Raw genomic sequence first — 27,897 nt, 5'->3', positions numbered from 1 at the left:
ACCATGGTAAATAATACAAAGTCCACTCCGTCGAAGTCGTCTTTATGCAATGGCTGCAGAGAATACTAAAATAAGGCCGAGAGAGATATCAGTGCAAGAGGTCACGTCAGGAGCATTGCGATCAAGCTCTCCGTTCGTGCGCTCGCCAGTACATGCTCTGCCACTCGTGGAGTGTACACCGCTGCGCAAGACGCTCGTTTCTTTCGAAAAAAATTGTCCTCTCTTCGTCGATCGTGTGCTCACATGAACTTCCTGTCCCACGTCTACCTGAATGGGTGTTGCCATGGCACCTCGCTCGCCAGTTCAGTTCAAGACACGGGGAGGCAGGAGCAGGTAAAGTCCATCATTGATATTTACGTGGACCATGGTAGTTAGTCCCTTGACTTGGGTGGTGAATAAGGTGTCAAGATTTCTCCGAATGTGCTCTGATGTTTTTATTAAGATGCGGGTTCTTTTTTCCTTAAAGCCAAATTGTGCGGATTTCTACCGTCTAAAATTAAGTGCTTCCTGGAATTTCAACCGATCGACAGTCATGTCAGTCGCGCACACAAACCTTAATTTCGGTGGGGAGTAAGGAGAGCCCTCTCGGTCATGTTACTAACATACGCCCTTAGATATTTTATAATCAAATGGGTAGGAATAATATAATATTGAAGAAGTATCACTTCATGCTGCCGCCATCTCCAGACGCACGATTCATGGTACTAATTCAGATTAGGCTGTTTAATTTTTTTCTTTAATTTTCGTGTTTTGAGGGGGACCTGCCTCTCCCCTTATATGCCTAACCTCAGTTTATCAAAAATAGTTATTTTATTTTTTACTTTCTGAGAATTTACTTTCTGAGAGTGTAACGAAATCGGCTGAGAAAATAAAATAACCGATGAATAGTACAAACTTTGTGTTTAACTCGTCATGGAATCTTCGCAAGATGAGGCCGAAGTTGTTTATTTGATACAGTTTGTTTCATAAAGAAAAGCTGGCACCAAATAATTTCAGCTTAATCATTTATGCAGTGAAGTTACGGGAATAATATGTTGAGACACCGAAATAATTACCTACGATGTGTTATTTTGTGGGTGTACTTGGAATAAAATGAGTACTTGGTTTCAATTTTTTTTCTGATGCCTTTATAGGAAATTATTTATGTAAGTCTGCATAAAGATAGCGGAAGGATGGAAAACTTTGCGTATCCGATGACCTATCAAACTCACGAACGTTTAATGCCGGCCTTCAATACATTAATATTATCAAGTATACCGGGTAGATACTTTTCTTATTTTTTATACATCTTTTTCTATGGAAAATTGATATTTTTATAAAATGCTGGCAACGGCCTGAACTCAGGACTGTTTGAAATTGGCGTAGAAAAAGCGGGAAGTCACATCGTATAGCGCCGGAGTTCAAAATTTTTAGACATCCGCGAGGCTTACAGTTTAGCCTAGCTTTTCTTCATTGTTATGATATAATTACCAACCTTCTCTCAGTTATGCGTACTGAAGGCGTTTTTACCTATGCTATGAACCTTTTGCGTTTTCTTTGTTGCTTTTTTTATTTAAATCTCACATAATGTGTTCAGTTATGTTCTACCTACGATTTATTTTAATGTCCATTTTCCGCGATTTTATCTTGCAACTTTACGGGAGTAAAACGTAACTTAACAGCATTAGAAAATCGATATATGCTGGAAAAATAGAATAGATGTGCATTTATCTTTCATGCCCACCCATCAATAACCTTCAAAATGATGTATATTTGGCTGATTCAGGACCGTGCGCCGAGGTGCTACGAAGCGATGGGTGAGGTTAGCGTCTCACCTTCTCTGGCAGGTCAACCACCGGCTTCTGCCAAATACGGCTGAAGGTATTCAGAAGAGAGGCGTTCGTGATACACTACTATTACTGGCGGAATAGTGATGTTGTCGGAACGGAATGTCGACTTCCCGTAATAACACGAGCGTAGGCATCGCCTACTTGAAAATGCTCATTTCGTGAATGGAGAATTTTCATGATTTTTTCAGTATCCCATTTCTCTGATATATGATCACCTGTTAATTTCTCCGTCAGAAAAAATGTGGTAGAGTATAAAAAAAGAACATTTTAGTGATCTGTGGAATAAAAATTAGAATCTATTTTTTTAGTTGAGATAGAAATGATTTGCATAAACATTTTTTGGTAAATACTTTGAAAATTATCATCAGGATTCATTGAAAATCATTCTGTCAGTAGAAATTAGCTATCATCGTTTTAAAATATTCATAGATAGTAGAAGATAATGTCTCCCACTATTTTCTTCGCATATTTATTGTATCATATCTATTGTATCCATTTGTTTCTAGTGTGAAGTGCAGCTTTTTCATCTTTTGCTGAAGTCTGCTTTTCAAGCTGGAAATAGTTCCTTTTCAATCATATGACTTTAAAAAGAAAATCTTTGAGTTATATCCATAGAAAACCTATCATAGAACCGTCTTATCTTTAGGCTTCTTTTCTTCCATTGTGTGCATTACATCCATAATTTTTTTCTTGCAGTTCCAGCCGGGTGATGCGCAATTTGGCGGAGAAGATGAGGCGTGATAAGTTGAACACCTACATCTCGGAGCTGGCCACCTTGGTTCCGTGGGTATCCTCATCCCCAAGAAGACTTGATAAAACATCCATCCTCCGCCTCAGTGCTAATTACCTCAGAATGCATAAGAGTGAGTATTAATCATCTTCTGAATTTTGTAATCTACTAGAGAAACATTTTTCAGCCTGGTCGTATTAAAACCTTTTGGTGGTTCCTCTAAGGAATGAAAGGAATGTCGTTGTTATGAAAATGCCAATGAATGCTCTTCCAGTCGTAATGCGTATCAGTTGTTAATGAGAAAACTGGAGCTTTCAATGCTATTATTCTCTGGGTTTTGTGCTTAAAAATCAAACTTTTGCACATGTTCTTATCGTAGTGTCAGCTTAAGGTCATGCAAAATATTTGCTGCTGCTTGAAGAACAATTTCTTACTGGAAAAGAAAAATGGTATAAAATTAATTTACCATGAGGATCATGACTAAAATGACCATACTACTTCTTAAATTATTATAAATCAATAGTGTCATTTCCTCAGCTACTCAAACATGGTACCACGGTCTGCATAGATAGCTGGAAAAAGTATTAACACATAAAGTATATGATTTTATTATGTTCATTTTGTGTACCATAATTGTTATATTTCAACCTCTTTGTGATGCCATATTTGGTGAAAAAAACTTTTTTAAATGAAAAATCATATGCTAAATTTGGACATTGGTGGTGGTATTCGATGAAATAAAAACATCCCACCATCGTTATGACAGTCCAGGTGTACAAGCCAACTTGCAATCATAGGGGTAAGGAAGTAGATGGGGTATATGAACAGCTTGAGGATATCCTAGGGACTGTGAAATCTCTTGTTAATGTGTTGTGAAATGTGAAATACGTTGTGGTGATGGTCAGGGATTTATAGAAACAAAATTGGGGAATTTGGATAAGGAATCAGTAATGACTGAGGGAAAATCAGTGAATTTTGCCAAGGGAACAAGTTATTTTTAACAGCAACATGATTGGGGCATCAATATTACCGGAGGTACCCTTGGAAAAGTTGAGGGAATAAATAGGTAGATTTTATCATGGTACAGCAGAATAGGAATAATAATAAATCAATACAGTGAAGGAATACATTGTGAATAAAACTCGTGCAGCTTCCCTACTGCAGATACATATTTTCACCAAAACCACAATCTCGTGACTTATAAAGTTCTAAGGGCTTAGATAAAGCAGATGGGCCAGAGGTTGTTGAGGAAAGATGGGAAATAGTTAAAATATTAATAGTAGAAGCGGGATAGAAAGCCAATACTTGTATAGGAGCAGAAGTAAGCTGAGAAAAGTGAATAGGTAGGTATTCTAAAATAAATATAATATATATATTAACTTACTATTAGTGTTATCTGGAGGGATAGGCAAATCATTCTCAGCTGGCATATGTGCCATATTAGACAAGAGAGGGCAGCTGGCAGGGAGTCAGGTTAGGCAAGCATTGGACCAAGTTTGAAACAAGGCTATCTACTGATACCCTTGTTATTTTGTATGTATGCAGAAGAAGTGATAAGGGAGGAGATTTGTGCCAGGGTTGAAGTGTGGTGATTCATTTTTAAGTCAGTGACTTTCATGGATAATCATTATGAGTTAGACAGTTGGGCAAAAGGGTATTGGGTTCTAGTTGATGTGAAAGGAGTATGGCAGGAAGACTTATTCCAAAAGTAATGAAATAATGCAGTTTTTTAAGCTTTGGCATCAAGAAATTTGAGGCTCAACATAAAAGTAGGTTATCACAAACTGGAACAGGTGGAGCAATTAAAATATTAGTGCAGAACATGGGAGAAAAGTTGAAACTAGTAAGGATATCAGAAAGAGAATTGCAATGGTAAATAAGACAATCATCGCAAAGAATGAGCTAATGAGAAGATTGTTGTATTAGAGTTTGAAGGAAAGGCATGGAGCATTAGACCTCATGAAATGAAGTCATTGATACTGAGGAAGGAAGATTTGAATAGAATTGCAGTGTTCGACATGTGGGAATGGAGGACAGTGGAGAAAGGGAGATGGACATAGACTTTAATTTTTTTATAGTTTTTACGTTTTAGTCATGTATCATTCTTCATACATAATTAGTATATATTGCGAAATCCTTTCTAGAACTGGCATTTTTGATATTTTTCAGGGAAAAACTTTATTTCTTGAGGAACTACACTTGTTCTTTTGGTGCACATATACTTATAATTTGATTTATTACTACAGCCGATGTTATCAATTAGAAAAGTTCTCTTGCTTTATCAGGGCCGGTTCTAGATTTTTTCTAGAGTAAGCGGACAACATTCAAAAATATCCTGAGAGGAAGTAGGCACTCTCTCAGGGTACATCTTAAAATAAATACAAAAACTTTAGGAATAAGGGTCGAGACTTAAATATCAGTGTGAACTTTTAACCTGCTTCCTCTTATATATGGAATGTGATACTTTTAGGGCTTAAAAACCAGCGCTTAGGTGCCCCCTTTGCTTGGTGCCCTATGCAGCCGCATACTTAGTTTACCGGTTAAACTGGCCCTGTGCTTTGTATCTTAAATGGCATCTGTAAATTAGGAATATAGTTATATCAATATTTTTTATCATCGTGGGTTGTGACAATCATTTATGGCTCATACTCACTATGTTGTAATTTGGTTTAAATGAAATGAGTCATATCATGCAATCTTTCAATTGAAAAATGACTAATTTTTCTGCATGTCTCATTCTTTCAGCTCTCCCTATATCCCATGGGTCATTAAATCCTTTTCTGCCAGATCCCTTGAAGAGCTTCAATCTCTCAGAAAAAATTCTTGAGGTATGTCTGGTTTGTTAGAGTGTCATGATGATGCAGTGTTATTTTTAGTTTATCTTTTCTAATAGAGCACATTAGAATATTCATATCAATGGCATGATTGCCCTTTCTGCACGGATGGAATAAGGAAGAACACTAAATTTTTACTAAGGCTTGCCCTTCATGTCATGAAGTGAATATGTGATTGTATAAAGGTATTTAAGATATTTTAGACAGTTATTTTTTTGATAGAATCGATTAAATAAAATCAATTCATGCATACATGTCTAGAATAGCCAAAAGTCAAGAATATTTACAACCAATGTCTTGGCTGTTATGAAAGTTAATGGTACAGTTCTCAAGTCATATTTTCACATAGATGGCTATTCCGTGTTGTGCAACACTTTTATGCATATTTTAGGGAAGTGGAATACTTACATTTCCAGATTACTACACCCTAACATTACCGTAATTATAATTCTCAAGCCCAAAGTGTCTTACATAGAAGTATTGTTTTGATTTTTGGGGGTTATATTTTTCTCAAATGATCATGTATTTCTCTTCCACTCTTTTTATGGAAGCCTATTATGTACTTGTGGAAGGAATTTGAAGGCTTGTCGATTAAAATACAAAGGTGAGGTTAATTTCCTTTTGAAAATAGGCTCTGTTTGATTGGTAAGGTATATTTTTTATTGAAATCATTTATAGTAAAAACATAATGGCTTAGCCTATTATATTCGATCAACTAATGTGTCTAAAAAATCAGTAATTGATGGAATCTTGTTACCCACTATCTATGTTATGCAGTGACTTGCCTTGTGTTTCATTATGTAAATTTTCAATTGTGTGGGTTGTGAACCTGTTTTATTTCACCTCTTTGTACATCTTCTTCATATTTCTCTCTCCAATTTCAGGACATGGAAGGCTTTCTGTTCGTTGTGATGGGGTCTGGAAAAATTGTATTTGTGTCACATGCTGTGGAGAAGCTACTTGGTCATACCCAGGTTAGTTTTGATGGGAAAATTATTTTTCATAGTTAAAAAATTATGATTTCATCAATAATCGATTAAGTCTGATTGTGTATCCTTGATTGACCCTTTCCACTGTTATACCAAAAAATATTCTCATGTAGTGGTTCAAAAATGTATTGTGTATTTGATTTTCCTGATGCCTAGGATGGGGCAGTGCTTACAGCAATGGCAAATTCTATTTATTATCTAAAAGTCCTCACAAGAACAAGAATTGGTATTGGGGTGAGATGGACTCTCTATTTTTCTCAGAATAAATTGTGCTCATAATTTTTGTCGTTTCATTACAGAATGATCTCTTGGGCCAATCAATGTATGGGATAACACACGCTGATGACCACAAGCTGCTAGCAAAAAACCTCTCTCTTGATGCCGAAGCAGGAGATGATGCTGAACCTCCTAATTGTGGTAATGAAAATCACACTCACATAATTCGGTGTACTCTCATACCCAAATTGCAGCTCACTGATAATTTATGAAATAGAAAATTAAGGTATGATTTGGAATTCAATCTTAATTTTCTTGCTGAATGGGATTTGTTGCGTAGCTGCCTTTTAGTGAGCCTCTTCATTAAAGAGTTTTAATTATTTCTTAAAAAGTGGCTGAGAAAATTTTTGGAATTGATATTTATCATTTATGGAAATATATTTTGATTTATTATACTTTGGTATAGCTTTACGGGTTAAGTTCACTGAAGACATATGAGGGATTGCATCTTTTGAATCTCCCAAATGTGTTCAGTGAGACATAATCATATTCTATAGTTATAGTTTGGGTACTGTTTGTCTTGGTTGTTTGTTGCTTCTGAGAGAAGTCAATCTGTACTCAACTGTTTGGGTTGCAATTATCTCACGGTAAATATTTATGAAGCATCTTGCATTCTATATATCTGATAAAATCTCACTCTCATAAAAATATTTCTAGTAACACTAATTACATGCAGTGGCTTGTAAGCAGTGGCATAGCCAGGAATTTTGTTCGAGGGGAGGAGGTCCAAAACCAAGGGAGAAAATTTTTTAAAAACAGGGTATTAAGTTGAGGGTTTAAAACTAATTTTAAAACTTTTTATAATTGAAAAAGCTTCATTTTTCTTAGAAAACTTTTGAAATTTTTGAAAAAAAATCACGATTTTTCAATATTTGGTTTTATTTTATCATGCAAAGTAATTGTTTTTTTATATTTTGTAGGGTGGGGGGGTCCGGACCCCCCCATCGCTATGCCAGTGCTTGTAAGGAATTCAATTTGACTTAATTTTCTGTTAAAATTGGAATATTAAGTTTCCTGTGGGAAATGAGAACCCTGTATACATTCTTCTCTGTGGATGATTGATAAGATTTTGTTTAATGAAAAAATTCTCTCCCCCACACACAGATGAGTTGGGAATAATGGCTAAGTTCTGCTCTGGCTCTTCGATGGATGTGCCAATGGAAAGCCACCACCACCAAATGCTCCAAGGAGACTTGCAAGAGGCTGGCGGCAGCTCAAGCAGCAGCACCAATGGTGATGGTGCCAATTCAAAAAGACTGTCCTTTTATGTGCGCCTCAGCCAAAGGGCTGTTGGCCGTGGCGAGACTGCAGGGTATGAAGTGGTGCATATTGTGGGCCAGCTGCGGTCCACGTCATCTGAAGATGGACCCTCAACATCCTCTGGTAAAGGTAATGAGCTCTGATGGAGTGCTCATCTGAATGGAAAATTTTGAGAGTATTGTATCACAACCAGCACAAGGGATACTGGATTTGAAAATCGTGGGGATCTGCCAGGGATAGCATAATGTATTGCTAATCTCTACATAATCCTCAAAATTTCACTTCATTGCTAGAAAATTTTTCAGTCTTTTTATCCTAACGTGGTTTACAAAAATCAGTGATATTTTGTTTGGTATAAAATAATTGATTAATCTTCCGGTATTATTTTGCACATCAGACAAACAATTTAAATTTGGCTCGAATATTACATCATGGCTTACATTTATTATTACGTTTCCTGATATAAAGCTGATTTTTTACCACAAAATGTTGTAGAATAGAGGTTTGAAAGCACATATTGTATGTTATTTATAATATACACCCATGTCTCGTATAGCGCAAGGGATGCGTTCCTTGGGGTCTTTGTGCTATACGAATTTGCGTTATACGAGAGCGTTTTAACATAGGGAAGATAGGGATGCGTTCCAGGTAGCATAGGTCTTTGGTATTGAATTTCCTCTAAAACATCTATATTCCCATAAAAAGCCTTAGAAAACATTATTTCTATAAATATTTATAGTTTAAAACATCTTTAAAGATAGTATTCACGCATTCAAAGACTTTTATTCACGTTAAAAAAAATTCTTACGTGCTTTCGAAATTCCATCCTGTCGTGCGGGTGGGCTAACATCTGCTATCTCAGGGGATCGTAATGCGTTGCCGGCAGTTGACGATTTTTAAAACTGGTCTAAAAACAACTGTTGTGTCACCCAGGCCCTTTTGTAGCTCATCAAAATGACAGAAAAATGCTACTTTAAATGCCATTTCATAGCTAGCGGAGTTTATGAATGATAAATCATTTTAATTTGAAGTCCTCCGAGTCATTAGCAGCTACGTGAAAGTCTTTAAATGCCTTGAAACCTGACCCAGGTTTTCCTTCTCTGAAAATGAATGAACGAGAATGCATTCTTTTCCAAAAGAATATCGTCTCGTCAACACTAGATCTAGTTGAGGGGGAAAGGAGCCACTTTCAATAACAGCTTGGAGTTCATCAGAAAATGTTGTGGTGGCTGCGCTATCAACACTTGCAGATTCACCTGATATCGCCGCACTGAAAATACCTGCTTGCCGTTTAAATTCTGGAACCAACCGCTTTCACTAAATGTCTCGGAGCGATTACCACTCTCGTCTTTTTGTACTGATTCACCATGAACTTTCCGTATGTGTAGACCGCTTGGTTGAAGTTGGTGCGGCTGAGGTCACTGATATTTTAGCTTCGTCTTTATTCAAAATAAGGCATCGTGAGTTTAAACTTCCACGCAATACCGCTTTGACGCTCTCCATTTTCAAAGCAATTGACCTCTCTCAAGTCCTCTTCAAGGTTTATGGTTTTTCTTGATAAATTCTTGATTTTTCTACACGCATTCCTATTTTTTGCCATATTATCTTGGTTTTTACTCTGTATGGCTCTATTTAAATCACCTTCTTCTGCTGAACTGTATTCCTGAGACGCAGAAGGCCTATGACTGCGGGGAGGGAACGAAGCCATTGTGTTTGAGACACTATAGCGGACCCTTTTATGTGTTGATGCTATTCATGCGCAACTCGGCCACCGCTCCATTTCTCCCCCGTGAATACCGATGACCTTGAAGGCTTTAGCGTAGACCCCCAAGGGCGAAGTCAATCGCCCGGTAACCTACGACGGCAAAAATACGTCTCAAACCGTATTGCTGAAAAAAAAACTCATTTCCACTAGCCCCACGCTTAATTAACGATCTAAATTATTTATTATCATTCTGTTAAGGAGACGAGATAAATTGACGAGTAATACTTTTGGCAATTGCACAGCAATGAATTTCGATTAATATATAAACAAAAAAGAAGATTTGAGGCAAGAAATAATATTAATATGCGTAAATTGATAGAAATTACGTGTGTACTTAGCGCAAGTTCACGTTTTATCACGAGAGCGTTTAAAATTTTTGATTAGGCTACACTGCGTTGCAATGTTTCCCCGAGGAACGAATTTGCGCTATATCGAAAATGCGCTAATCGAAATTGCGCTATACGAGACATGGGTGTAAATATCCGAGGTAATGCATGGGATGGGTGGGGCAGTTACAATGCCATTTATTGTTTCATAAATATCATCATTCTAACAGCCAGAGTATGCCAATTGTCTTTGGGAATCGTAGGGAATTGAGATGAGCTTAAGTCCACTGGCTGGGATCTCTATCATGTGCCCCTTTATCTGATGCACACTTTTTTAATCGCTGACTTTGACTTTTATTTATTTTATTATTTACTTTGACCTATTAGACTGAATTTTTATTTATTTGAATATATTACTTATAGGTGCATAATTCCAACTGTGATCTAAGGTTTAGAGTTTTTTGAATGAAGTAAAGAAGGATTGTACTGGTTTTTTATGTCAAACCAGTGAAAAAGTATAGCATGGTAAAAAATTAACAATTCAGCCCACTATAAATTGATTGCTCATTAAATTTTACAAATTACGAGCACATTTATACTTCGCATTATGATTTGATTAAATAAGGATCATGTGTTAATAAAAAAAGATTTTGATTCAGTCACAATCTTGTCTGCTTGTGATTTTTTAAATGCTTCTTTTAATGGTAGCATTAGAGGTTGATATGTAAAAGGTATGAAATTGAATATTCATTTTCAACCATGAGATAATAATTTGAGTTTAAAGCTTATTCTTTCTTGGAAATTTGATTTAGTTTCTAACTCAGGCAGTGGTGCAGCGAGGGGGAGTTTTGGTGGATAAAACCCCCTCTCAGAGCTCAGAGAAATTTTGTAAGTTCTCTGAGCTCCATTTTACTTAATGGGATTAGTATTACTTATAGAATAGTGTTAAGATTAATCAAATATCCCTCTTAAAGCTGTATCACTCGCCATTTTGAACCATTAATCTTAAAAATTTTCTGGAGGAAAATGGGAGGCCCCACACCTCCCACTTACCCTGGCAGGTATGCAATACCCCCACATCCCTATGTATAATTTGTGCCTAAAACCCCCCTAGCCTTAATGCCTAGCTGCACCCCTGAACTCAGGCATAATCATATGTCATTACTCATGGTACATCCCCTCATATTTTTCAGTAGAGTTGAACCACAGTGGATCATCATCTTCTAGTAGTTCATCTGGGGAGGCTGTAATGGTGGCAGTAGCACGAATATGCCGTGAGCGCCAAATACTTGAGCTCTCTCTCATGGAAGCATGCAAAGATGAATACCTTACACGCCATGGAATCCGTGGTGAAATACTCAATGTTGACCACAGGTAACTTTGTTGTTCATTGAATTTATTGAACTATGTAATGTGGCCCTAAATTTGTAGCATTAATTACTTTGAGAACAATTCTCAACTAACGAAACCATAATGCCAAAATTCTAGTGTTAAAAATCATTTATCTTGACCGGACTGTTGCCCTGGTTCTTCCAACTCATTTCCTAAAAAAAAATGAGGTGATGGTTTTGGAGCTGAAATTAGGCATGAAAACCTGTTATTGTGTTTCATAAATATTAATTTTGGTTATGAAAAATTTATGGGATAGATCTCTCCTTAATAACATTAGATATGTGAATAGGTTGTGAAACTTGGGGCCTAAAGAAAGGAATGATCTCTGAATGATTTCACTTTTTGGCCAAAGATGATCAAAATTATGAAATGAAGTGCATGCATATTGAGTAAAACTATGGTCTTACTTTTCAGGATATCTGTGGTGGCTGGTTACATGGCTGACGAAGTCAAAGGTCAGTCAGCTTTCAGCTTCATGCATGACCAAGATGCTCGATGGACATTCATTGCACTCCAAAAAAGTAAGTAGCTGTGCAGCACCTTTTTCAATCAATCTTTTGCAATTCCTCTCCATCATTTGATTATGTAAATTACCTTTTATCTTCCACGTAAGAAAAGCACTGGTTATGTGCAGTCTGAGGGCAACATTTTTGAATGCTTTGCTGCTGGGCCCAGTTTTACAATAGGGTGGTTTCCTATTATTTTTTTATTGCCTAAATCGAAAGATTATTACTCCTGGAGTACGTATTTCACGCTTTTAGATTTTTAAATGACGATATCTATTTTTCGCGATTAAATGAAAAGTGAAAATTTTCAATTGCGCGAAAACGTGACGCTTAAGTATGAATGTCGGGAAGTCTCTCCACGTGACGTATTTCTGGTTCCCCCTCCCGCCCTGCGAGGTGACCTTGAGGCGAGGCTTAGCACTGATACGACGCAGGCTGCTAGCGGCTAGCCTAGTACCCTGCTGGCTGGTAGCGCTTGGCTTAAATAAGGATTATTAATAACTTATCAAACGAGGAAAACTTTCCGACCTTAGCCAGTTTTAATAAGTGATTGTTAAGACATGTTTCCTTGAGCTCTGCACCTCATGCATGCAATGGTAACCTCAGACGACGTATAACTCCTATCTTCTCGTATAGAAACTAGGTCCCTGTGACGTCACGTGGAGTGGCATCGTATGGGCGCCAATCTGGCCCTTTTCAAATGAGGATAAAAATGGACCATTGCCATTCGTCTAAACCGGCATTTATAAAACGAAATAATTTGTATATTATGAATACAGTAATGGTGGGTAACAAATCGCAATAAATGCCTTTCGTTTTCTTTGATGAAGGAAACCACCCTATTGATCATTATATTATTTATAGTGAGGAGACAGTTTGGATCTATGGATTTGCCAATTAGTAAAATAAAATTTTAACATAGATAAGGATTTGTTGGAAGGTAGAAAAAATTTTCAAGTAAATGTAAAACAGTTGTTGTTTCATTTTTTGCATAAGAAAAAAAGGTTGTAAAAAGGCAAAATTCTTGCTATTGTTCATTTTTGTCATTGAAAAATTCCATAAGCATTGAGTGGCAAATGATCTCTGCAATATTGGCTCATCATCGGAAAACTATATTTATGTTTAGTTTTATAGTGGTGTCTATTCTGTGTCTTTGCCTGGTCAATTGAATGCAATGACTGTGTGGATACTTACCTCTTACTTGATTATTTCATGATGTACTATGTTATGTATTATTTCATGATGTATTATGTCATTACGTGAAAGTACTTAGTATTTGTATTTTTCGCAGTGTTTAGCAGTTCTGATGGGTGCGGGAATAGCTGCTACCGACTGAAGTCAAAAACGGGTCAATTCATATACCTACGCACTCAAGGGTATTGTGAATTTGACCGTGTCACTGGAAAATTTGACACATTTGTATGCATAAATACCCTTGTTTCGTAAGTACTTCTTTCATAGTGTTTTCATAGTCAAAGCATGCCAATCAATTGTAATGTTTTTGTCTACTACAGTTTCTCGTCCTAGCGTTAAATTTTGTTGTTTTGATAGCAGAAATAGTGTCACTGCCAGTTAAGTTTTGATGAGATTATCCTCTAACATCTACTTTTTATCATAATTGCAGTGAAGAGGAAGGGAAAAAGGCTGTAGAAGAAATGAGACAGAGGTATTCTGCTTCTATAGCAGATCGTGGTATGGTTTCTCATGCTATCATGGATGCTGGACCTAGCAGGGCTCTAGATGCTCCGGTAAATACGTATTTGATGTATATTCAGATGCCTAGCATTAAAATATTGTTTAATCTATTTCTCTAGTTTCCTTCTGAACCAATGTGATCCATTCATACTGTGGATGCAAGAATTTTTAAGGATATTTTTCTTACCAAAGATAGAGAATAAGTAGTCTATATAGTGGTATGAGTTTATAATTCATTGCCCATGTTGATTGATGTTGCTTTTGGAAGTCATTATAAGGAAAACTGCATCTTTACATTGGTAATGTTGATTCAACACTGATATACAGACTAGCTGAGTCGACTAAATTAATATTATATAGTATCTCTTGGGAAACTATAGTTCAAAGATCCCTTTCTCAGGGAACATTGGAGAATCCCATGGGACTACCTGAAAATTTAAACAGTTTAATCTATGAAAAAAAAGAGTTCTCTTTAATTCAAAAAGCTATTTTATTTATTTTATTATAAAAAATAGCCGATATGACCTTTACATAGAATATGAAGCGTGTAATCTGCAACTTTAAAATATATAATACCTATTAAAAAACTATAAAAAGTATATAAAATGAAGATTCAGGAGAAGACAGCTTTTTGAAGCTGCCTCTTGAATGATTCAAAGGGTATAGAGAAATTCATGGAAGGGTGGGTAAACGAAATGGTGTTGAAGAAGCTAGGAAGTCTGTAAATAAGGTTATCTTCAATTTGCTTCAAGGTCATCCAATGTAATGGATTAATCCACATTTATTTAACCTCTTGTGCCTACAGATGAGTAAAGGGGTCTGCACACCTTCGCCAAATCAGCCCATGCCTGGTCCATCCCATGATATTTCCATGTCACCGGTATCATCTCTTCCGTCAACGTCCGCAAGCCTTGGTCTGCCCTCCCCTGGGAGAGCAATCAAGCAAAATCCTCTGTCTCCTGAAATATGCTCAGCAGAGGCCGTGGGGTATGACGTGAGCGAGGAGAACATTGTGGCACCGACACCCAAGAGCTGCTACATGTCAACCGGCGCCTCACCCCAACCCCTCATGCCTTTAACCAACTGTCACCTCTCCTCCCCCCCTCCACCCCTCATTCCCATCTTGCAGACGAATTCGATCCCCTGTTCCACCATGTCCCCTCAGCCCCCACCTTACATTTTTGATGGAGCAGTCCCTCCCATTGAAGCCCCTCCTCACCCCAGTCTTTCTTATGTTTCACCTCCCAAAGACATCACCAGAGGACCAGAGAGGCAGTTCTCACCCAGGTCAGTTTTTCTTTTAGCCTTTAAGTTGTCATTTGCTCATTAAATTCTGAAGGCTGGCCCTAAAAATGTGGAAGGAGTTGCCTTGAAAACCTGCTCAAGTTTTATGCCCCATTCTCCATTGCTAGTTGAATTGTCCACTATCGCTCAGAATTCCATTTACGCTCAGTGACCATATTTCTGCTTCCATTTTGCTCACTTTTCCCTCCTTTGTTTTTCCTTACCTTGGGTGACCACTTTTAATGAAAACGTAGTCTAGTGGGTTCATACCAGTCGGAGAAGTCATGAAAATATCAGGGAAATTAGATTACAATCAGGGAGAAACTCCAGAGGCCCAGCATAAAGATGAAAATCGTGGTTGAACACATTGTGTTGCAGCATAAGCAGGGAGGTGAACATGCATTTTCTGTCCCAGCCAGGCCCAACTGTGCACTGTTCAACTTATTTTTGACATTGCTATGACTGACTGATTTTATTTCACAATGGCAGCATTTTTTTCTTCTAGTCCCCCATTCAACTGCTTTGTCACTGAAATCAAGTCAGGGAAATGTTGAAAAAGTCGGACTGGAAACCATGTAAAAGTCAGTTAATTTAAAAATGGAATGGTGGTACGAACCCTGGTTGGGGAAATCAGGAAAATGGTATGGGTAGTCAGGAAAAGTAAGATTGGAATTTCAGATTGACATTTAAGTAGCTACCCTGCTCACCCAACCCTCATATTAACATGCGATATACAGAAAGAATGACACAGATTTTAAATGATTTGGGCTGGGAGCTGCTCAAGACTGAGAGGCTACATGCTTGGCATAGATTGCTTAATTTTTAAGAAAAGATATCTTTCATAGTGACATGGAGAACATCATGACAGAACCTCACTCTATATCGAGGTCAGACAGAAATGATAAGTTAAGAGAGATATTTTCCAGAACTAATAGGTATAGGAATTCATTTTTCTCCGGAGCAGTGAAGGACTTGAATAAATGTTAGTCAGAATTTCTACATGCATTTCTTTTCTTTTGTTAATGGCTGTTGTCCTAAAGCTACTTGGGCCAAATGTCGCTTGGAAGGTAGTGTGTAGATGATATTGTGCGAAAACTGTTCAAATTAATTTTCACGTTAAATATTGTTAAATTCAAGTACAACCAGGGAATAGAATAGAGATGACAATTTTGTTGGGTGCCTCAATGAATGCTGATTTTTTTTATCTCAGGGAAGGGACGTGGGGCGTAAGGGCGCAGCAGAGTATCAATCCGCTGAAGAGGCCATTCTCCTGCACTTCCCCTCCCATGAGGCCGTCCAAGAGGCACCACCACAGAGGGCCCCACAAGACCCTCGAGCCGCTGGCCCCCACCAGCCACCAAAATCCTGTGTGTCCTCGCCTGGACTATCTGCCCTTGGTGGACCCAAACCCTCCGAGAGGGGAGCTCAGGGACGTGGATCCTGTGCGACCAGTGAGGGAAGTTGCATCTGAGTGTGGTCGCACGGGTAAATTTCCCGAGGACGATCGTCGTCTCTCCAGTTGGGTTGGTGATGATGATAGACCAGCCTCCTTGGACCTTCTGAATCTGGATAGGAATACAGGTCAGTGTCATGCATGAGGTTGAGGTCAGTTTTGGATGTGGTGGAGTTTTTAGTTGGGTTCAGAAACATTGTCAAGGAACTGTTAGTGAAGGGAGTTAAATTCAAATTGAATTGAATTCAACTCAAATTGAATTTAAAAAAATTACTTCTCTCCCAAAGATAGACTCATGATTTGCTGAATAGCTTGTGAATGTAGAGATTTTAGTTCATCTGAAAAATTTATTTATATCTACTTTATGCTAGGAGCATTTCAGTACGTGATTGTTCATTGACTTCCACCTAAATCGTTGGCATTTTTGTCCTAACTTATTGTTATGAATGTACCTTTGGTAGTATATATGCATGTATATTCGAGTGACAAAGGTCAAGGTTGTAAAGGAGGCGAGGTAGTGGCCACCAGAAGTCAGAGAGACCCAAATGTGTGTTGAATGTCAGTGAATGTACCAGGCATCTTGACAATTAAGTGTAATCTTCAAAGTAGATGGACATAATATGGTGTCAGGATAGTAGAAAAATATTTGTTTACGTTAGTGATGTGAAATTATGTGCAGCGAAAGTGAAGGAGGTGATTTTGGGGTAGCTTCCTTTGAGCTTCTGTTTGAAAATAATTTTTCACAGAATTGGCCCAAGTGAAGAAACTTTTCCTCCCTGAAAATATATTGAAAACAAAGTCTCTCATGCTGCTCTTTTCCTGGACCTCATCAGCAATTCAGAGCCAGATGTGTGACCTACGTTCACAACAACATTGCATGTAAAAAACTTCCACATAGTCCTTGATTACTTTGGAGATTACTGAAACCCTAGAAAAAATAAGTGAGATATTAGGCTTAAGTATGTGCCGAGAGAGAATCAGACTGATAACCATTTTTGATGGAGTTAGAGACGTGGCAAAAAATTTACCATAGGAGATACAATAAAATAAAATTTTGAATAGGTCTGCTAGTTGTGTGGTGAAGTGATGTCTTAAATCAGGAAAAAACTTTTACAGAACAATAGAGACTTCAACTGACAACAGCCAGAGTGAAAAACAGTCTCAGTATTGAAGTATGGAGAGATTGAGGAAATTGTTTGACACTGAAGGAACCTGTTAATTTCTTTCCATATTTTAAGATCTGACACTAAAAAGTGCCACTGACATTAGCCATTAAATCAAATCAAGTCAGGGTCTGTTGTAATGCATCAAGGAAAAGGTGGGTGAGAGTACTGTATTTGATGTGATATATTGTTAGGACATTTGAAGGAAATAACAGTGCCATTGGCCGTAGATCAGGTGTAATGCATTGGTCAAGGAATGAGAATTGACTGTAGTCAAAAGAAGTAATTCTTGTGTACCAGCTAGTTTCATTTAGTATCATCAAGGTGATGTAAAAAGTGTACAGCCCTGGGAACAATGTGTGATTGATTGCTAGAAGAACAGTCATTTTGTTAAAGTTTGTACAAGAATTCCGAAACTAAAATTGCAAAAACAGCATGGCATCTGTAACAGCTGAAAGGAAAAAGAAAATCCTTCGTACTCTTCAACCTTGAAAGGCAAGAAGTGGCAGGCATCCATGGTGGGCCATAGTGATGAATTTTGGAAATGTATTTAACTTGACCCATCAATGCAGAGTAGTGTTTTGCCTGTGGCTATGATCTGTCGGTTGGGACTGTTGACGGAACTGGGGCAAAGCCTCTTGTGCAAAACAGCATCAGAGAATGTCAGTCACCATGTGTCATCAAGACTTATAAATGTTCCAGAGTTGAATTTGTAGTGTTGGATTTTTCCGAGAGGGTATGCCATTGTGAGGGAAGGGAGCAGAGGACTGTTGAAGCCTGGAATCTATCAAAAGACTGAGCAATATAAAGTTATTAGTATTCTGAGTTCAGAGATGGGTCTACAGAGGAATTATCAGATTCTTTGTGAGGCTGGAAGCTTTCCTGGCTGCTCCCTGCATCTTGACCTCATCAATAATTGCTGCTCAGCAGTGAATTCATCTCATTGTGTCCCAAACAACCTGCATGGGAGACTGAGGGACACCCTGGATCAGCTTATGGCCATAGCAGTTATTATCCTCACCAACTGACTGCATTAACAATTTGGCTGTTGTTTTGAAGCCAAATGGTAAGTTACCACTGTGTTACAATGAAAGACACTTTAATGCTACATTAAAGCCTTATTCTTTGCCATTGGTTTTCATCAAGCTGTTTTGGGTTGAAGAAAGTTTTTTTTTTATTATCCTGACTCTTTTGAAGATTTAAGATCAACCATTTGTCCTTTGTAAGTTCTTGTGGGCCAGAAATTTTCGAAAATAAATAGTTGGAAATAACTTTTGAGTTCTTGTATATTTCCATGCAATTATTGTTGCTTATAGAACAGAAAAATATGTTCTAGATGGTGAAGTATAAGTGAAAATTAGATCCAAGATACATATGTATTTTCATTTTTATCTTTGTGTTCATCAAAGGAATTCATTCCTTAGGGAAGACGACAGAAGTGTGAGATAGCTATGGAAATTTTGACCACTAAATCACATGTTTTAAAAAGCTTCAATCCTACCAAGGCTATGTTAATTCATTGTGATGGCTCAAAAAATTGTCTTGGTTGCTCTCTTAACCTTGGTCACTAATTTTCATTTGCTTTACCTCTAGAAGATTGTCCAGAAGAGAACAAAACTGGCCACAATGAAACAAAAATTCCTAGCTGTTCAGTAAATCTAAACAATTTCCGTGAATTTTTCTATGAGAGGCCTGTTAGTGTGACTTTTGTCCGTAAACCATTGCAGGCAACTTTGCTTAAAGATTCTTGTGAACCTAGGTCTATACTCAAGAAAATTTGGTGGAGAATTTTACAATGCAACTTGAATTTTGCATCATTGCTCTATTGAAGATGTGCTTGTGGTGATCCTTTATTTAGTGCTTTCCTTGAGGTATCAACTTACAACAATGCTGAGCTGGAGTTTGCTTCCTTGTCAGCAATTTGCGTACACCGCTAGCATATTTTTAGATGATGGAGGAAACTACTTAAAATGATCCTGTGGCAAAAATCCTTAGAGGGGTGGCAAAAAAAGCAGAAGTTTATCAAGATGAATAAAAACTCTTTGGAACAGCATCAGTAAAATGGTTGGAGTGCTTTATTTTCAATTCTCACAAAGTATTTTTGTCTCAAAGAGTGAGGAAATGGATGCTCAATCTCATATACGAGGAAAATTTTGGAATGAATAAGTATAAAGCCTTTGTTTGTGAATCACAAGGTGGCTGGTGTTAAAGGTTTTAAAGAGAAAAGTTATGTTACTGTTATTAAAAAATATTCAAGTGTATTAAATGCCACCTAAGATTAGGTAGGTATCAGAAAAGCTATGGAAAAATTTGCGTATTTTTGGAGAGCCAAATATGTTGTTACACCCTATAGTATCTCCACAGACCATATAAAAGTAGTAATTGTGTCCTTATGCTGTTATTGGAGTGTGGAAATTTTTTGTTTCTTCTCAGTCTAATTCCTTCAGAGTACCAAACTGAAGGACAAGATACCCTCATATGAGTAACCTTCTAACTCCACAAGTGCCCCGGGGGTAAAGTATATGTTAATCAAGTGGGGAAACAGAAGTCAACCTACAATAAGCAGTGCTGCCCACTTTCAAATTCGCAAACTAGAGACTAATGTAGGATACAGTACGATTCGGTTTGGGAGCCTATGGTAGTAGCCAAGAGTGCCAGCAATTATGTCCCTGTTTAAAAAAATAGTCGGGAGAGGTTTTATATGCAAAATTATCTAGATAACTTAAGTCTTCACTTTGTGAAAGTCCATTTTACTAGGAAAAATTGAAACAAAACTATTCCACAATGATTTTATACCTCAACTGGTTTCAGAACTTCAGTGCCATTTTCAAGGGTCTAACAAGTCTAGTAGTTCTAGTATAATGATGGCAATTACTTGATATTGTATTTTTCAATGGATTTACTGATTTTAAATGTTCGTTTTTGACGTCCAATATGTGTGTGATCCTCATCCTGTGACACATAAACACATTTTTTCTTCTAATGCTCTATAATTCCTAGTCCTCCAACAGAATTTTAACCCATTCATGTGAGAGCCCTGCCCAGGAAAATGCCGACAATAGGCGGGAAAGGGTTAAATGACTTTTAAAAATGTGATCAAGTGATGAACCTATGATGGCTTGGTTGGTTTTCAATTCCTCTTTTTGTGTGCTGAAAATAGGTTGTAATTTTGTGTTGTATAATATCACTATGGCATTGATAATCAGCAGCAGAGAAGTCCAAGTCATTTTGAATTTGGTGCTACCCATGGATTGACGGAGTGAGCAGTGCGAAATCCCTTAGAAGATAAGGAAAAAAGAGAAATCTTCTGAAAATCTTGAGAACTAGGTGGGACAGCATAATTTTATACATCATGAGACATAATGGCCTGATGAAAACAATTGTGTAATCACTGCCTTACGAAAAGAGCAGAAAATGAAGGCCTGATGAGATATATAGATCTAGTAATGAAGAATGCAATGGAAAATTAATATGTTGGCATGAAAAAATCAGCTGATAAGAGATTTGAGTGGTGAGCTGTGCTGAACCAAATCAAGAATTGTTGACCAGTGATGATGATGATATATCTAATGCCTATCGAGTTCTTTGAAAAAGTGCGAAAATGAAATTTATGTGCAATTGGCAATGAGGTATGCATGTACTATCATAACGAAGGGCAATCGTGCAAAACTAGGGGAAGCAGCTGATGCCAAAAGCCGGAGTGACACTTGTGTAGTGTGTTGATGAATGTACTTGATGTCTTGACAGTTTTGCATAATACATCTTCCAATGATCTGGAGGTATATTAGTAGTTTCATTAAATATAACTCTCATCTCACTGCATCCCATGCATGAAATGCTTTCGTTAAATGGCAATTACACAATTTTTGCTGTATTAGAAGTGGTATTTTCTTACTACAATCTCACAGGATTTATTTATTAAAGGCATTCATCAATTATGAGTACATTTCTATTGTCCTGAACAGTTATTAGGTGATATTTATGTGGATATTTTTCTCACTGATCATAGTTACCTTTGCATGCATTGTTTTTGGTCAAATATTTTAAATGACTATTTTAGCAGTTTTAGTGCATGTTGTTTCTTGCTTCTTTTGTTTGAATTTTTATACCTATATAAATTATTTTCAAATGGTGAAGTGTTCATATTTTTATGCTTTCTAAATATTTTTACCAAACAGTTTAAAGTGATTTATTTCAAACCTGCTGCATAAAAGGCAGTGAAAACACAAATTGCCATGTGGGAAAACTCCCATGGGAATCGAACTGCTAATCATTGGAATCAACCCATTACCGGCCGAGTAAAGAAATACTTGAAAATATATAATTTTTTCTCTTCATTTTACCGAATAACATTCTAAATAAGGTAAATTGAAAATATGGGCCTTCAAATAAATTTGCTTATGGTAAAAAATAAATATTGCGTTTTCTAACTTTGGTCAAATTCGGTATCTATAGGCAGTTACGCAACCCGCAATACCACATCTTGCTGTCTTGGAGGAATACGCCATTTTTACTGTCAGATGTAATCCTACGCCTTTTTATTTCACGTATATGATAAATATCGTCATATTTGATAATTAAAATTCTTAGATGTGGGCGCAGCACGCTCGTAAGTAAGATATGCACGCAAGTATACTATCTTACGATCTTATAAGATATGCCGTCGCATGTTCTCTGATAAATTTTGTGCATTTTGGTACCTCATTTGTAGAGTTTGGTTGCGTATAAGTTGAGAATAAGGTATCTATACAGTAGAAATAATATAGAAGATTGTGTTTACAATGAGATGCTGAATTATTTAACCTAAATCTACTATAAAATAGACACACTTTACGGTTAGAAATAAATGAGTCAAATCGAATATTTTCTCAGAATAGCATGTATTTCACATTTTTTCATTGACATTAATTTTATCATTGCAGATTGAATTGCAACAATTAATGAATATTAATGAAATACATTAAAGCATTTTGGGTGCAATGGAACACAACATTTTGTACATTCTTTTATGGTTTGGCTTTTACACTGTCGCGTCGGCAACTACTTCTGGTCTCACTTTTTTTTAACTACATATATGGCCAAATTCGTCCTTTCATACTTCACGAAGCTGCAATGAATTACATAGCATACCTTTTTCTATGTTTGTGAACGTAAATTGCATAGGGGAACATCATCTACTGATTGTGAGTCATTCACTTCACTTTTTAGATGCGTCCCTGCTAGATACAATTTGAAGTCTACCAGTGACATTTACTTCTGTTGCATAGACTGTACAACTTCCAAGCATTAGTGCAAACGCTGTTCAGTTAGTTGATAAACTAGGACCTTATTCCCCTTAATTCTAGTGCGGTAATTTGCATTTGCATTATCAAGTAGGTCTACACCTCCCATGTATTTACTATACTCCCCAATAACCCGAGGCTGTGGAATAGTATTTTCTTTTTTCTGCTGAAACGTTTCCCTGTGCCCAATGGAATCGCAGGACTTGTATTGCTGTCTACATTGACAACCGAGTTATCATTCCATCGAACAATACTAAGACCTACAGCTTCATCAAATGCTTGTTTTCATATTCCTCTCGGTTTTATACCAATGGTTTTATTATATTCTATCGGGGACTCCTCCGTTCTAATTTTACAGATGGTTCCAGTGACAAAAAAATCCTGTTTCTTTCAAAGCAATAAATGGTCTGTGTGATGAGAAGAAGTTATAGAAAAACATACGATGATCAGAGGGTTCTGGGATAACCTTGAGAAATTCCAGAATAACACTTTCTCCCAAGTCTAACTTCCGATCGAGTCATTTCCCATCGCCTGGTTGAACCCTTAAGCCGTCTGAAGAACATAAGCACCAAAGTTTAAAGCGAAATCTAAAAGGCTTGTTTTTAAAGAATATTTTTGCACTGTCATGGCCAAACCAAGGCACCATTTGCTCATCAATTGAAAAATGATGTGCAAATATTACTAATTGTAATGATTTTTAATTCAAGTCGTCAAATAGAGGTCATAATTTACAAATCTGTCATTAATGTCCAGAAAGGAACTGTCTGAAAATTGTAGATTTTTTTTTATTAATCTTAATATGTTTTGGCTCAATGATTTCCGAACCAAATCCACGCCTTATCATCTTCCTTCGACCAAAATCTTGTTGTGGAAGTCAGTGATATTGCTGATTCGTGAAGTAAGGAAGGACTAATTTGGAATGAATGTACAAAAACTTTGTGTTCTATTGCACCCGAAATGCTTTCATGTATTTCATAAATAGTCATTATTTGTTGTAACTCAATCAGTGGTGATAAAAATGTCAATTAAAAACTGGAAAATACGTTATCTTCTGAAAAAGTATTCGATTTGACTCATTTCCATCAAACCGTAATGCATCTCTATTTTATATTTGATTTAGGTTAAATAATGGAGCAACTCATTGGAAACATAATATCTAAGAATTTTAATTATCAGATATGACGATATCTGTAAAATATATGACATAAAAAGCTGTAGGGCCATATCTGACAATAAAAACGGAATATTCCTCCGAGACGGCAATATATGGTAATGCGGGTTGCATAATTGCTTATAGATATCGAATTCCACCAAAGTTGCGAAAACACAACATTATGTTCCCGATCCAATTTTCGCTTAATGTTTATTTCCTGATGAAATAAAAGCTGTATCATATATTAATTGAAATTTTGACATTTATATGGACAAATAAAAAACTTAATGAAGGGAGTAGTTACCCTTGGGAAAACATATTTATCTTTCGTAACAGGTGAATTGATAATTGACACATTTCGAGTATTTTTTTAAATATCGAAATAATTATGAAATGCCATTATTATCTCACTAAAAATCAGTTTAAACTTACTTTTATAAAAAAAAAAAGCGAATTCTATACGAACAGAATTCAATTGAAACAATTTTTTTGCTTTTCTTAATAATGTTGCATTTTTGCAACTTTGGCCTCAAATGGGTAAAGGAACATGTATTGAGTAGCGGTCTGTGGAAAGCTAATGAATGGGCTGTGGTTCGATTCATAGTCCTGGTAATTTTTTACCCTTGGAAAATAATGGCAAAAGTTTAATGTTTAAAATACAAATGCAACCTCTCATGTTGGTGATTTCTTGTAGCTATGTCCAATGCTTGAGGTTCAAATTGACCACTCTTCATAAGATTCTTGAAGATAAGTTGAAATAAGTTGGTGGTGTACACAGAGTGCTGCACCGGTAGTCGAAGATCTCTGGGTACTGCATTTTAAGTAAGGTCATATTGTGATAGTGATTGCTTTTTTTTTTGGTAGATTTTCCTGATCTTCGTGACGATGTGGAGCAGTTAGACATGTTCTCAATGCAAGTTGGGCCTGAACTTGTTGACCCTCGGAGATGGGACCTTTCAGGTGAATCTCAACCACAAGAACTAGATGGATCAATTGCATTGCCAAACAATATTGGTGGAGTCGAAGATCCTGCCGTTGAAGAAACCATCCATGGAGGGATAAGGCGAAGTCACAGACGGCTAAGGCTACGCCTTGACTCACAAGGATGTACAATGGCATCAATAGAACGTAATCTAGCTGGACTGACTGGTGGCCATGTCATTGAAGGAGATTTAGCAAGACTTAGGGTGAGTTAAGCCATTCTGATTGGCTACTTCTTATGAGAATTTTTTTTATTTTTATTTTTTTTTCTATTCTTACTCAGATAGTTTCATCATGATACCTAATCATAATTTTTCACAAAATTATGGTAAAGTTTAATTGCTTATAGCTTTTTATTGTACCATGGTGAGCTGATTTTTCCCTCCTTTCTTCAGAGTTTAGAAGCTTCCTTTTTCTTTTCTTCCTGGTGAAGTACTTTACTTCATTTTCTAAGGCTGATGTAATTGAGAAAAATTTGTGCATTAAGACACTAGCTTTTACCCTAACTTCTTTTGCTTTTACAATGCATGCGTAGTTGGGTGATGGTACCAATTATTTCATAGTATTCTGTCTTAGGCTTAGAATATTAGGAAAACTAATACTGCAGAATATACTTGGGATATTTCATTCTTGCTAGTGATGCTTGTATGGAGAAACAAAAGCTACTCACCATAGCAGATTTTATTTTTGAATGTATCATAAAGACGATAAATATTCATATGATATCTTACATATCTCTATGGAAATGCCAGTAAAAAATTTCTTGGACTCATCCCATGCTTAAATAGGAATATTGAATGTATTCTGAGTTCTATTTCCTCTTTGCACAATTTGTACCTAGGGGCTGTTATGATACCAGCCATAGAAAGGATGAGGGACCTTGAATAAAGGAGCTAAGGGAGAAAAAGTATAGTAGGTGAGGGTTATTTTGGTGAATTTAGTGTCCATACATATTTGTTCATGTTGTAGACAGGAGCTGTGTGACACAAAATAGTATTCTTCAGCATTTTGCTTGATGTGTGAAGTTTTACTCCCTTGTCATATTTGTCTTCATTTGTGGAGAATGTAGTCTGTAATGATAAAGATCTTCATGTGATTTACAGAATTGAAATTTTATTAGTGAGTCATTGCAATTTTATTACATTTTTTCATCTAATAGTTCCGATGTAATACCTTTCATCATTGGCTGATCTGGCGATGATCGTTATGCATTAAAACCAAGATTGTAATTAGAGGTAAAATTCAATATTCAAAAATACTGTATTCAATTCGGTAAAGTTAAATTTGTTCCTGTATAAAATAAGGTTTAGTTATTGCTTAAAATGAAAATTTCCATTTTGATATTTAATTCTTGAGCAAAGAATTTGCTGTACCTAGTCTAGGCCCATTGTTACACCTTGACAGTCTTCAGCAGCTTGCTGCCCCATCCTTCTAATTCTTTTCCACTCTTTTTCTTGAGTGCGAATGTTAAAAATTCATTGCTATTGGATTGTTTTTGTGAATAGTTTCCTTTGTTCGTAAAATACTTAGGATATAATAAAGATGTGGCCTAAAGCTACATCAACACAGAGTGATACTTTTTGGCAACATTATTTTAGACGATGTTGCTTGGTGATGTTGATGGAATTTCTGCTTGTACAAAGAAAAATCATCATGTTGCCTGTCAACAAATTTCAGTAAAGAGTTGCTTTTGCCATGTATCCAACTGAGAATGAAAAACATTGCTCTGGGGGAATATTAAGTTAGTTTTGGACGGAACCCCTAGCAAACTCCTACTCTTGATGTTTAAAGCGAGTGCATGTGTTTTGAATAGGAATCTGGACACATTAATAGTACATATAAGTATTGTTGAATGTGGTAATTGGTTTTCGTACTCATGTTAACATTTGAAATTTCCCCACTAATTCTTCATGTATTTTATAATTTTTTGTAAGTCTAGCAAAGCTTTTGAATGAGTATTGTAGAAGAAATTATTGACTCAATTGGCTTTGTAGTGGAATTTTATCTGTTTAAGAGCCATGCTTTATATGTATAAACTCTCACGATTAACCAAATATAAGTATTGTACATATTCGTTATAGAATCCCTCATCATTACAAATTCTAAAGATGATAGTTAATTTGCACAGAAAGGCTTCACAATTGTGGCTATGAATGCAAGGGATGTAATGTCTCAAATTTCTCATAACTTTGTACGAGACTTGTTGCTCTGTATTAAAATGCAATGTTATAGTGCTTTCCACATTTAGCTGATTGAAATTCGTTCCCCATGATATTCTCCATAACTTTCCCAATGCATTGTTGCAAATCATGAAATACAGCAGATTTCACTGGATTGCAGGTTGGGTTCATTGGCATGTGGGGTTGCCTATACTGAAAATTTATTTATCACTCTTATGCACGGCAAAATCATAGATTTCTTGAAACACAATTTAAATTTTTTAAATATACTTCTGAGAGTCTTACTCATTATTGTATTGCATTCGAAATTGCATAAATATATTCCGTAAAACTTGGAAAAACTTAGTCTGTTTTTCCTCTACTTAAATTTTAATACATGTGAATGTCATCTTTTAATGGCGTTGCTAATTCATATCTACCGTAGAAGTATGTGAGATATTCATAGCTAAGGCCAAGTTATGAAATTGGAAATCGTGATGGTCTGCAGTGACATTTTTTCGCTGAGGTATTGAGTTTCATGAATTACAATGAAGAACTATTCAGTTCCCTGGTGGCTGCTATCTTTGAAGATAACATATATTATATATTTAAGTCCCATACAAGGCCCTTTCAATATTGGATATTTTAGAATGCTCAGTTTAGAAGGTTTTCCTTTAAGCACTGGTTGAGGGTTTCTCTGTGTGCCAAATATCATAAGTTTAGCTGTCCTAATGCATGCATCTACCTCTTCAATATCTTTGTTATGGATTTTAGAGATAAATATTAAATGTCCATGATTGTCCTGAATTGTGTGTCAAAT

General features: G+C 36.5%; 1 protein-coding gene across 7 annotated transcripts in view; it reads left to right on the top strand.

Moving 5' to 3' along the window:
• LOC124159396 (aryl hydrocarbon receptor nuclear translocator-like protein 1) overlaps positions 1-27,897 on the top strand; it is a 415,122-nt gene that overhangs the window by 377,834 nt on the left and 9,391 nt on the right. For 2 of the 7 annotated variants that reach the window (XM_046535174.1, XM_046535179.1), the window contains 12 exons: positions 2,526-2,692; positions 5,305-5,387; positions 6,278-6,367; positions 6,682-6,799; positions 7,763-8,047; positions 11,203-11,383; positions 11,816-11,922; positions 13,199-13,349; positions 13,532-13,655; positions 14,408-14,889; positions 16,097-16,467; positions 24,802-25,124. In XM_046535174.1, coding sequence (XP_046391130.1) covers positions 2,526-2,692; positions 5,305-5,387; positions 6,278-6,367; positions 6,682-6,799; positions 7,763-8,047; positions 11,203-11,383; positions 11,816-11,922; positions 13,199-13,349; positions 13,532-13,655; positions 14,408-14,889; positions 16,097-16,467; positions 24,802-25,124 — 2,482 coding nt within the window. Of the gene's footprint in view, positions 1-48; positions 334-2,525; positions 2,693-5,304; positions 5,388-6,277; positions 6,368-6,681; positions 6,800-7,762; positions 8,048-11,202; positions 11,384-11,815; positions 11,923-13,198; positions 13,350-13,531; positions 13,656-14,407; positions 14,890-16,096; positions 16,468-24,801; positions 25,125-25,759; positions 25,835-27,897 lie in introns of those variants that run through there. The other 5 variants (XR_006864960.1, XM_046535178.1, XM_046535177.1 and 2 more) reach the window with 5 other exon arrangements.

The sequence above is a fragment of the Ischnura elegans genome, chromosome 5 (genome assembly GCF_921293095.1).
Source record: "Ischnura elegans chromosome 5, ioIscEleg1.1, whole genome shotgun sequence".
NCBI lineage: Eukaryota > Metazoa > Arthropoda > Insecta > Odonata > Coenagrionidae > Ischnura > Ischnura elegans.
This window is presented reverse-complemented; position numbering and strand designations above follow the sequence as displayed.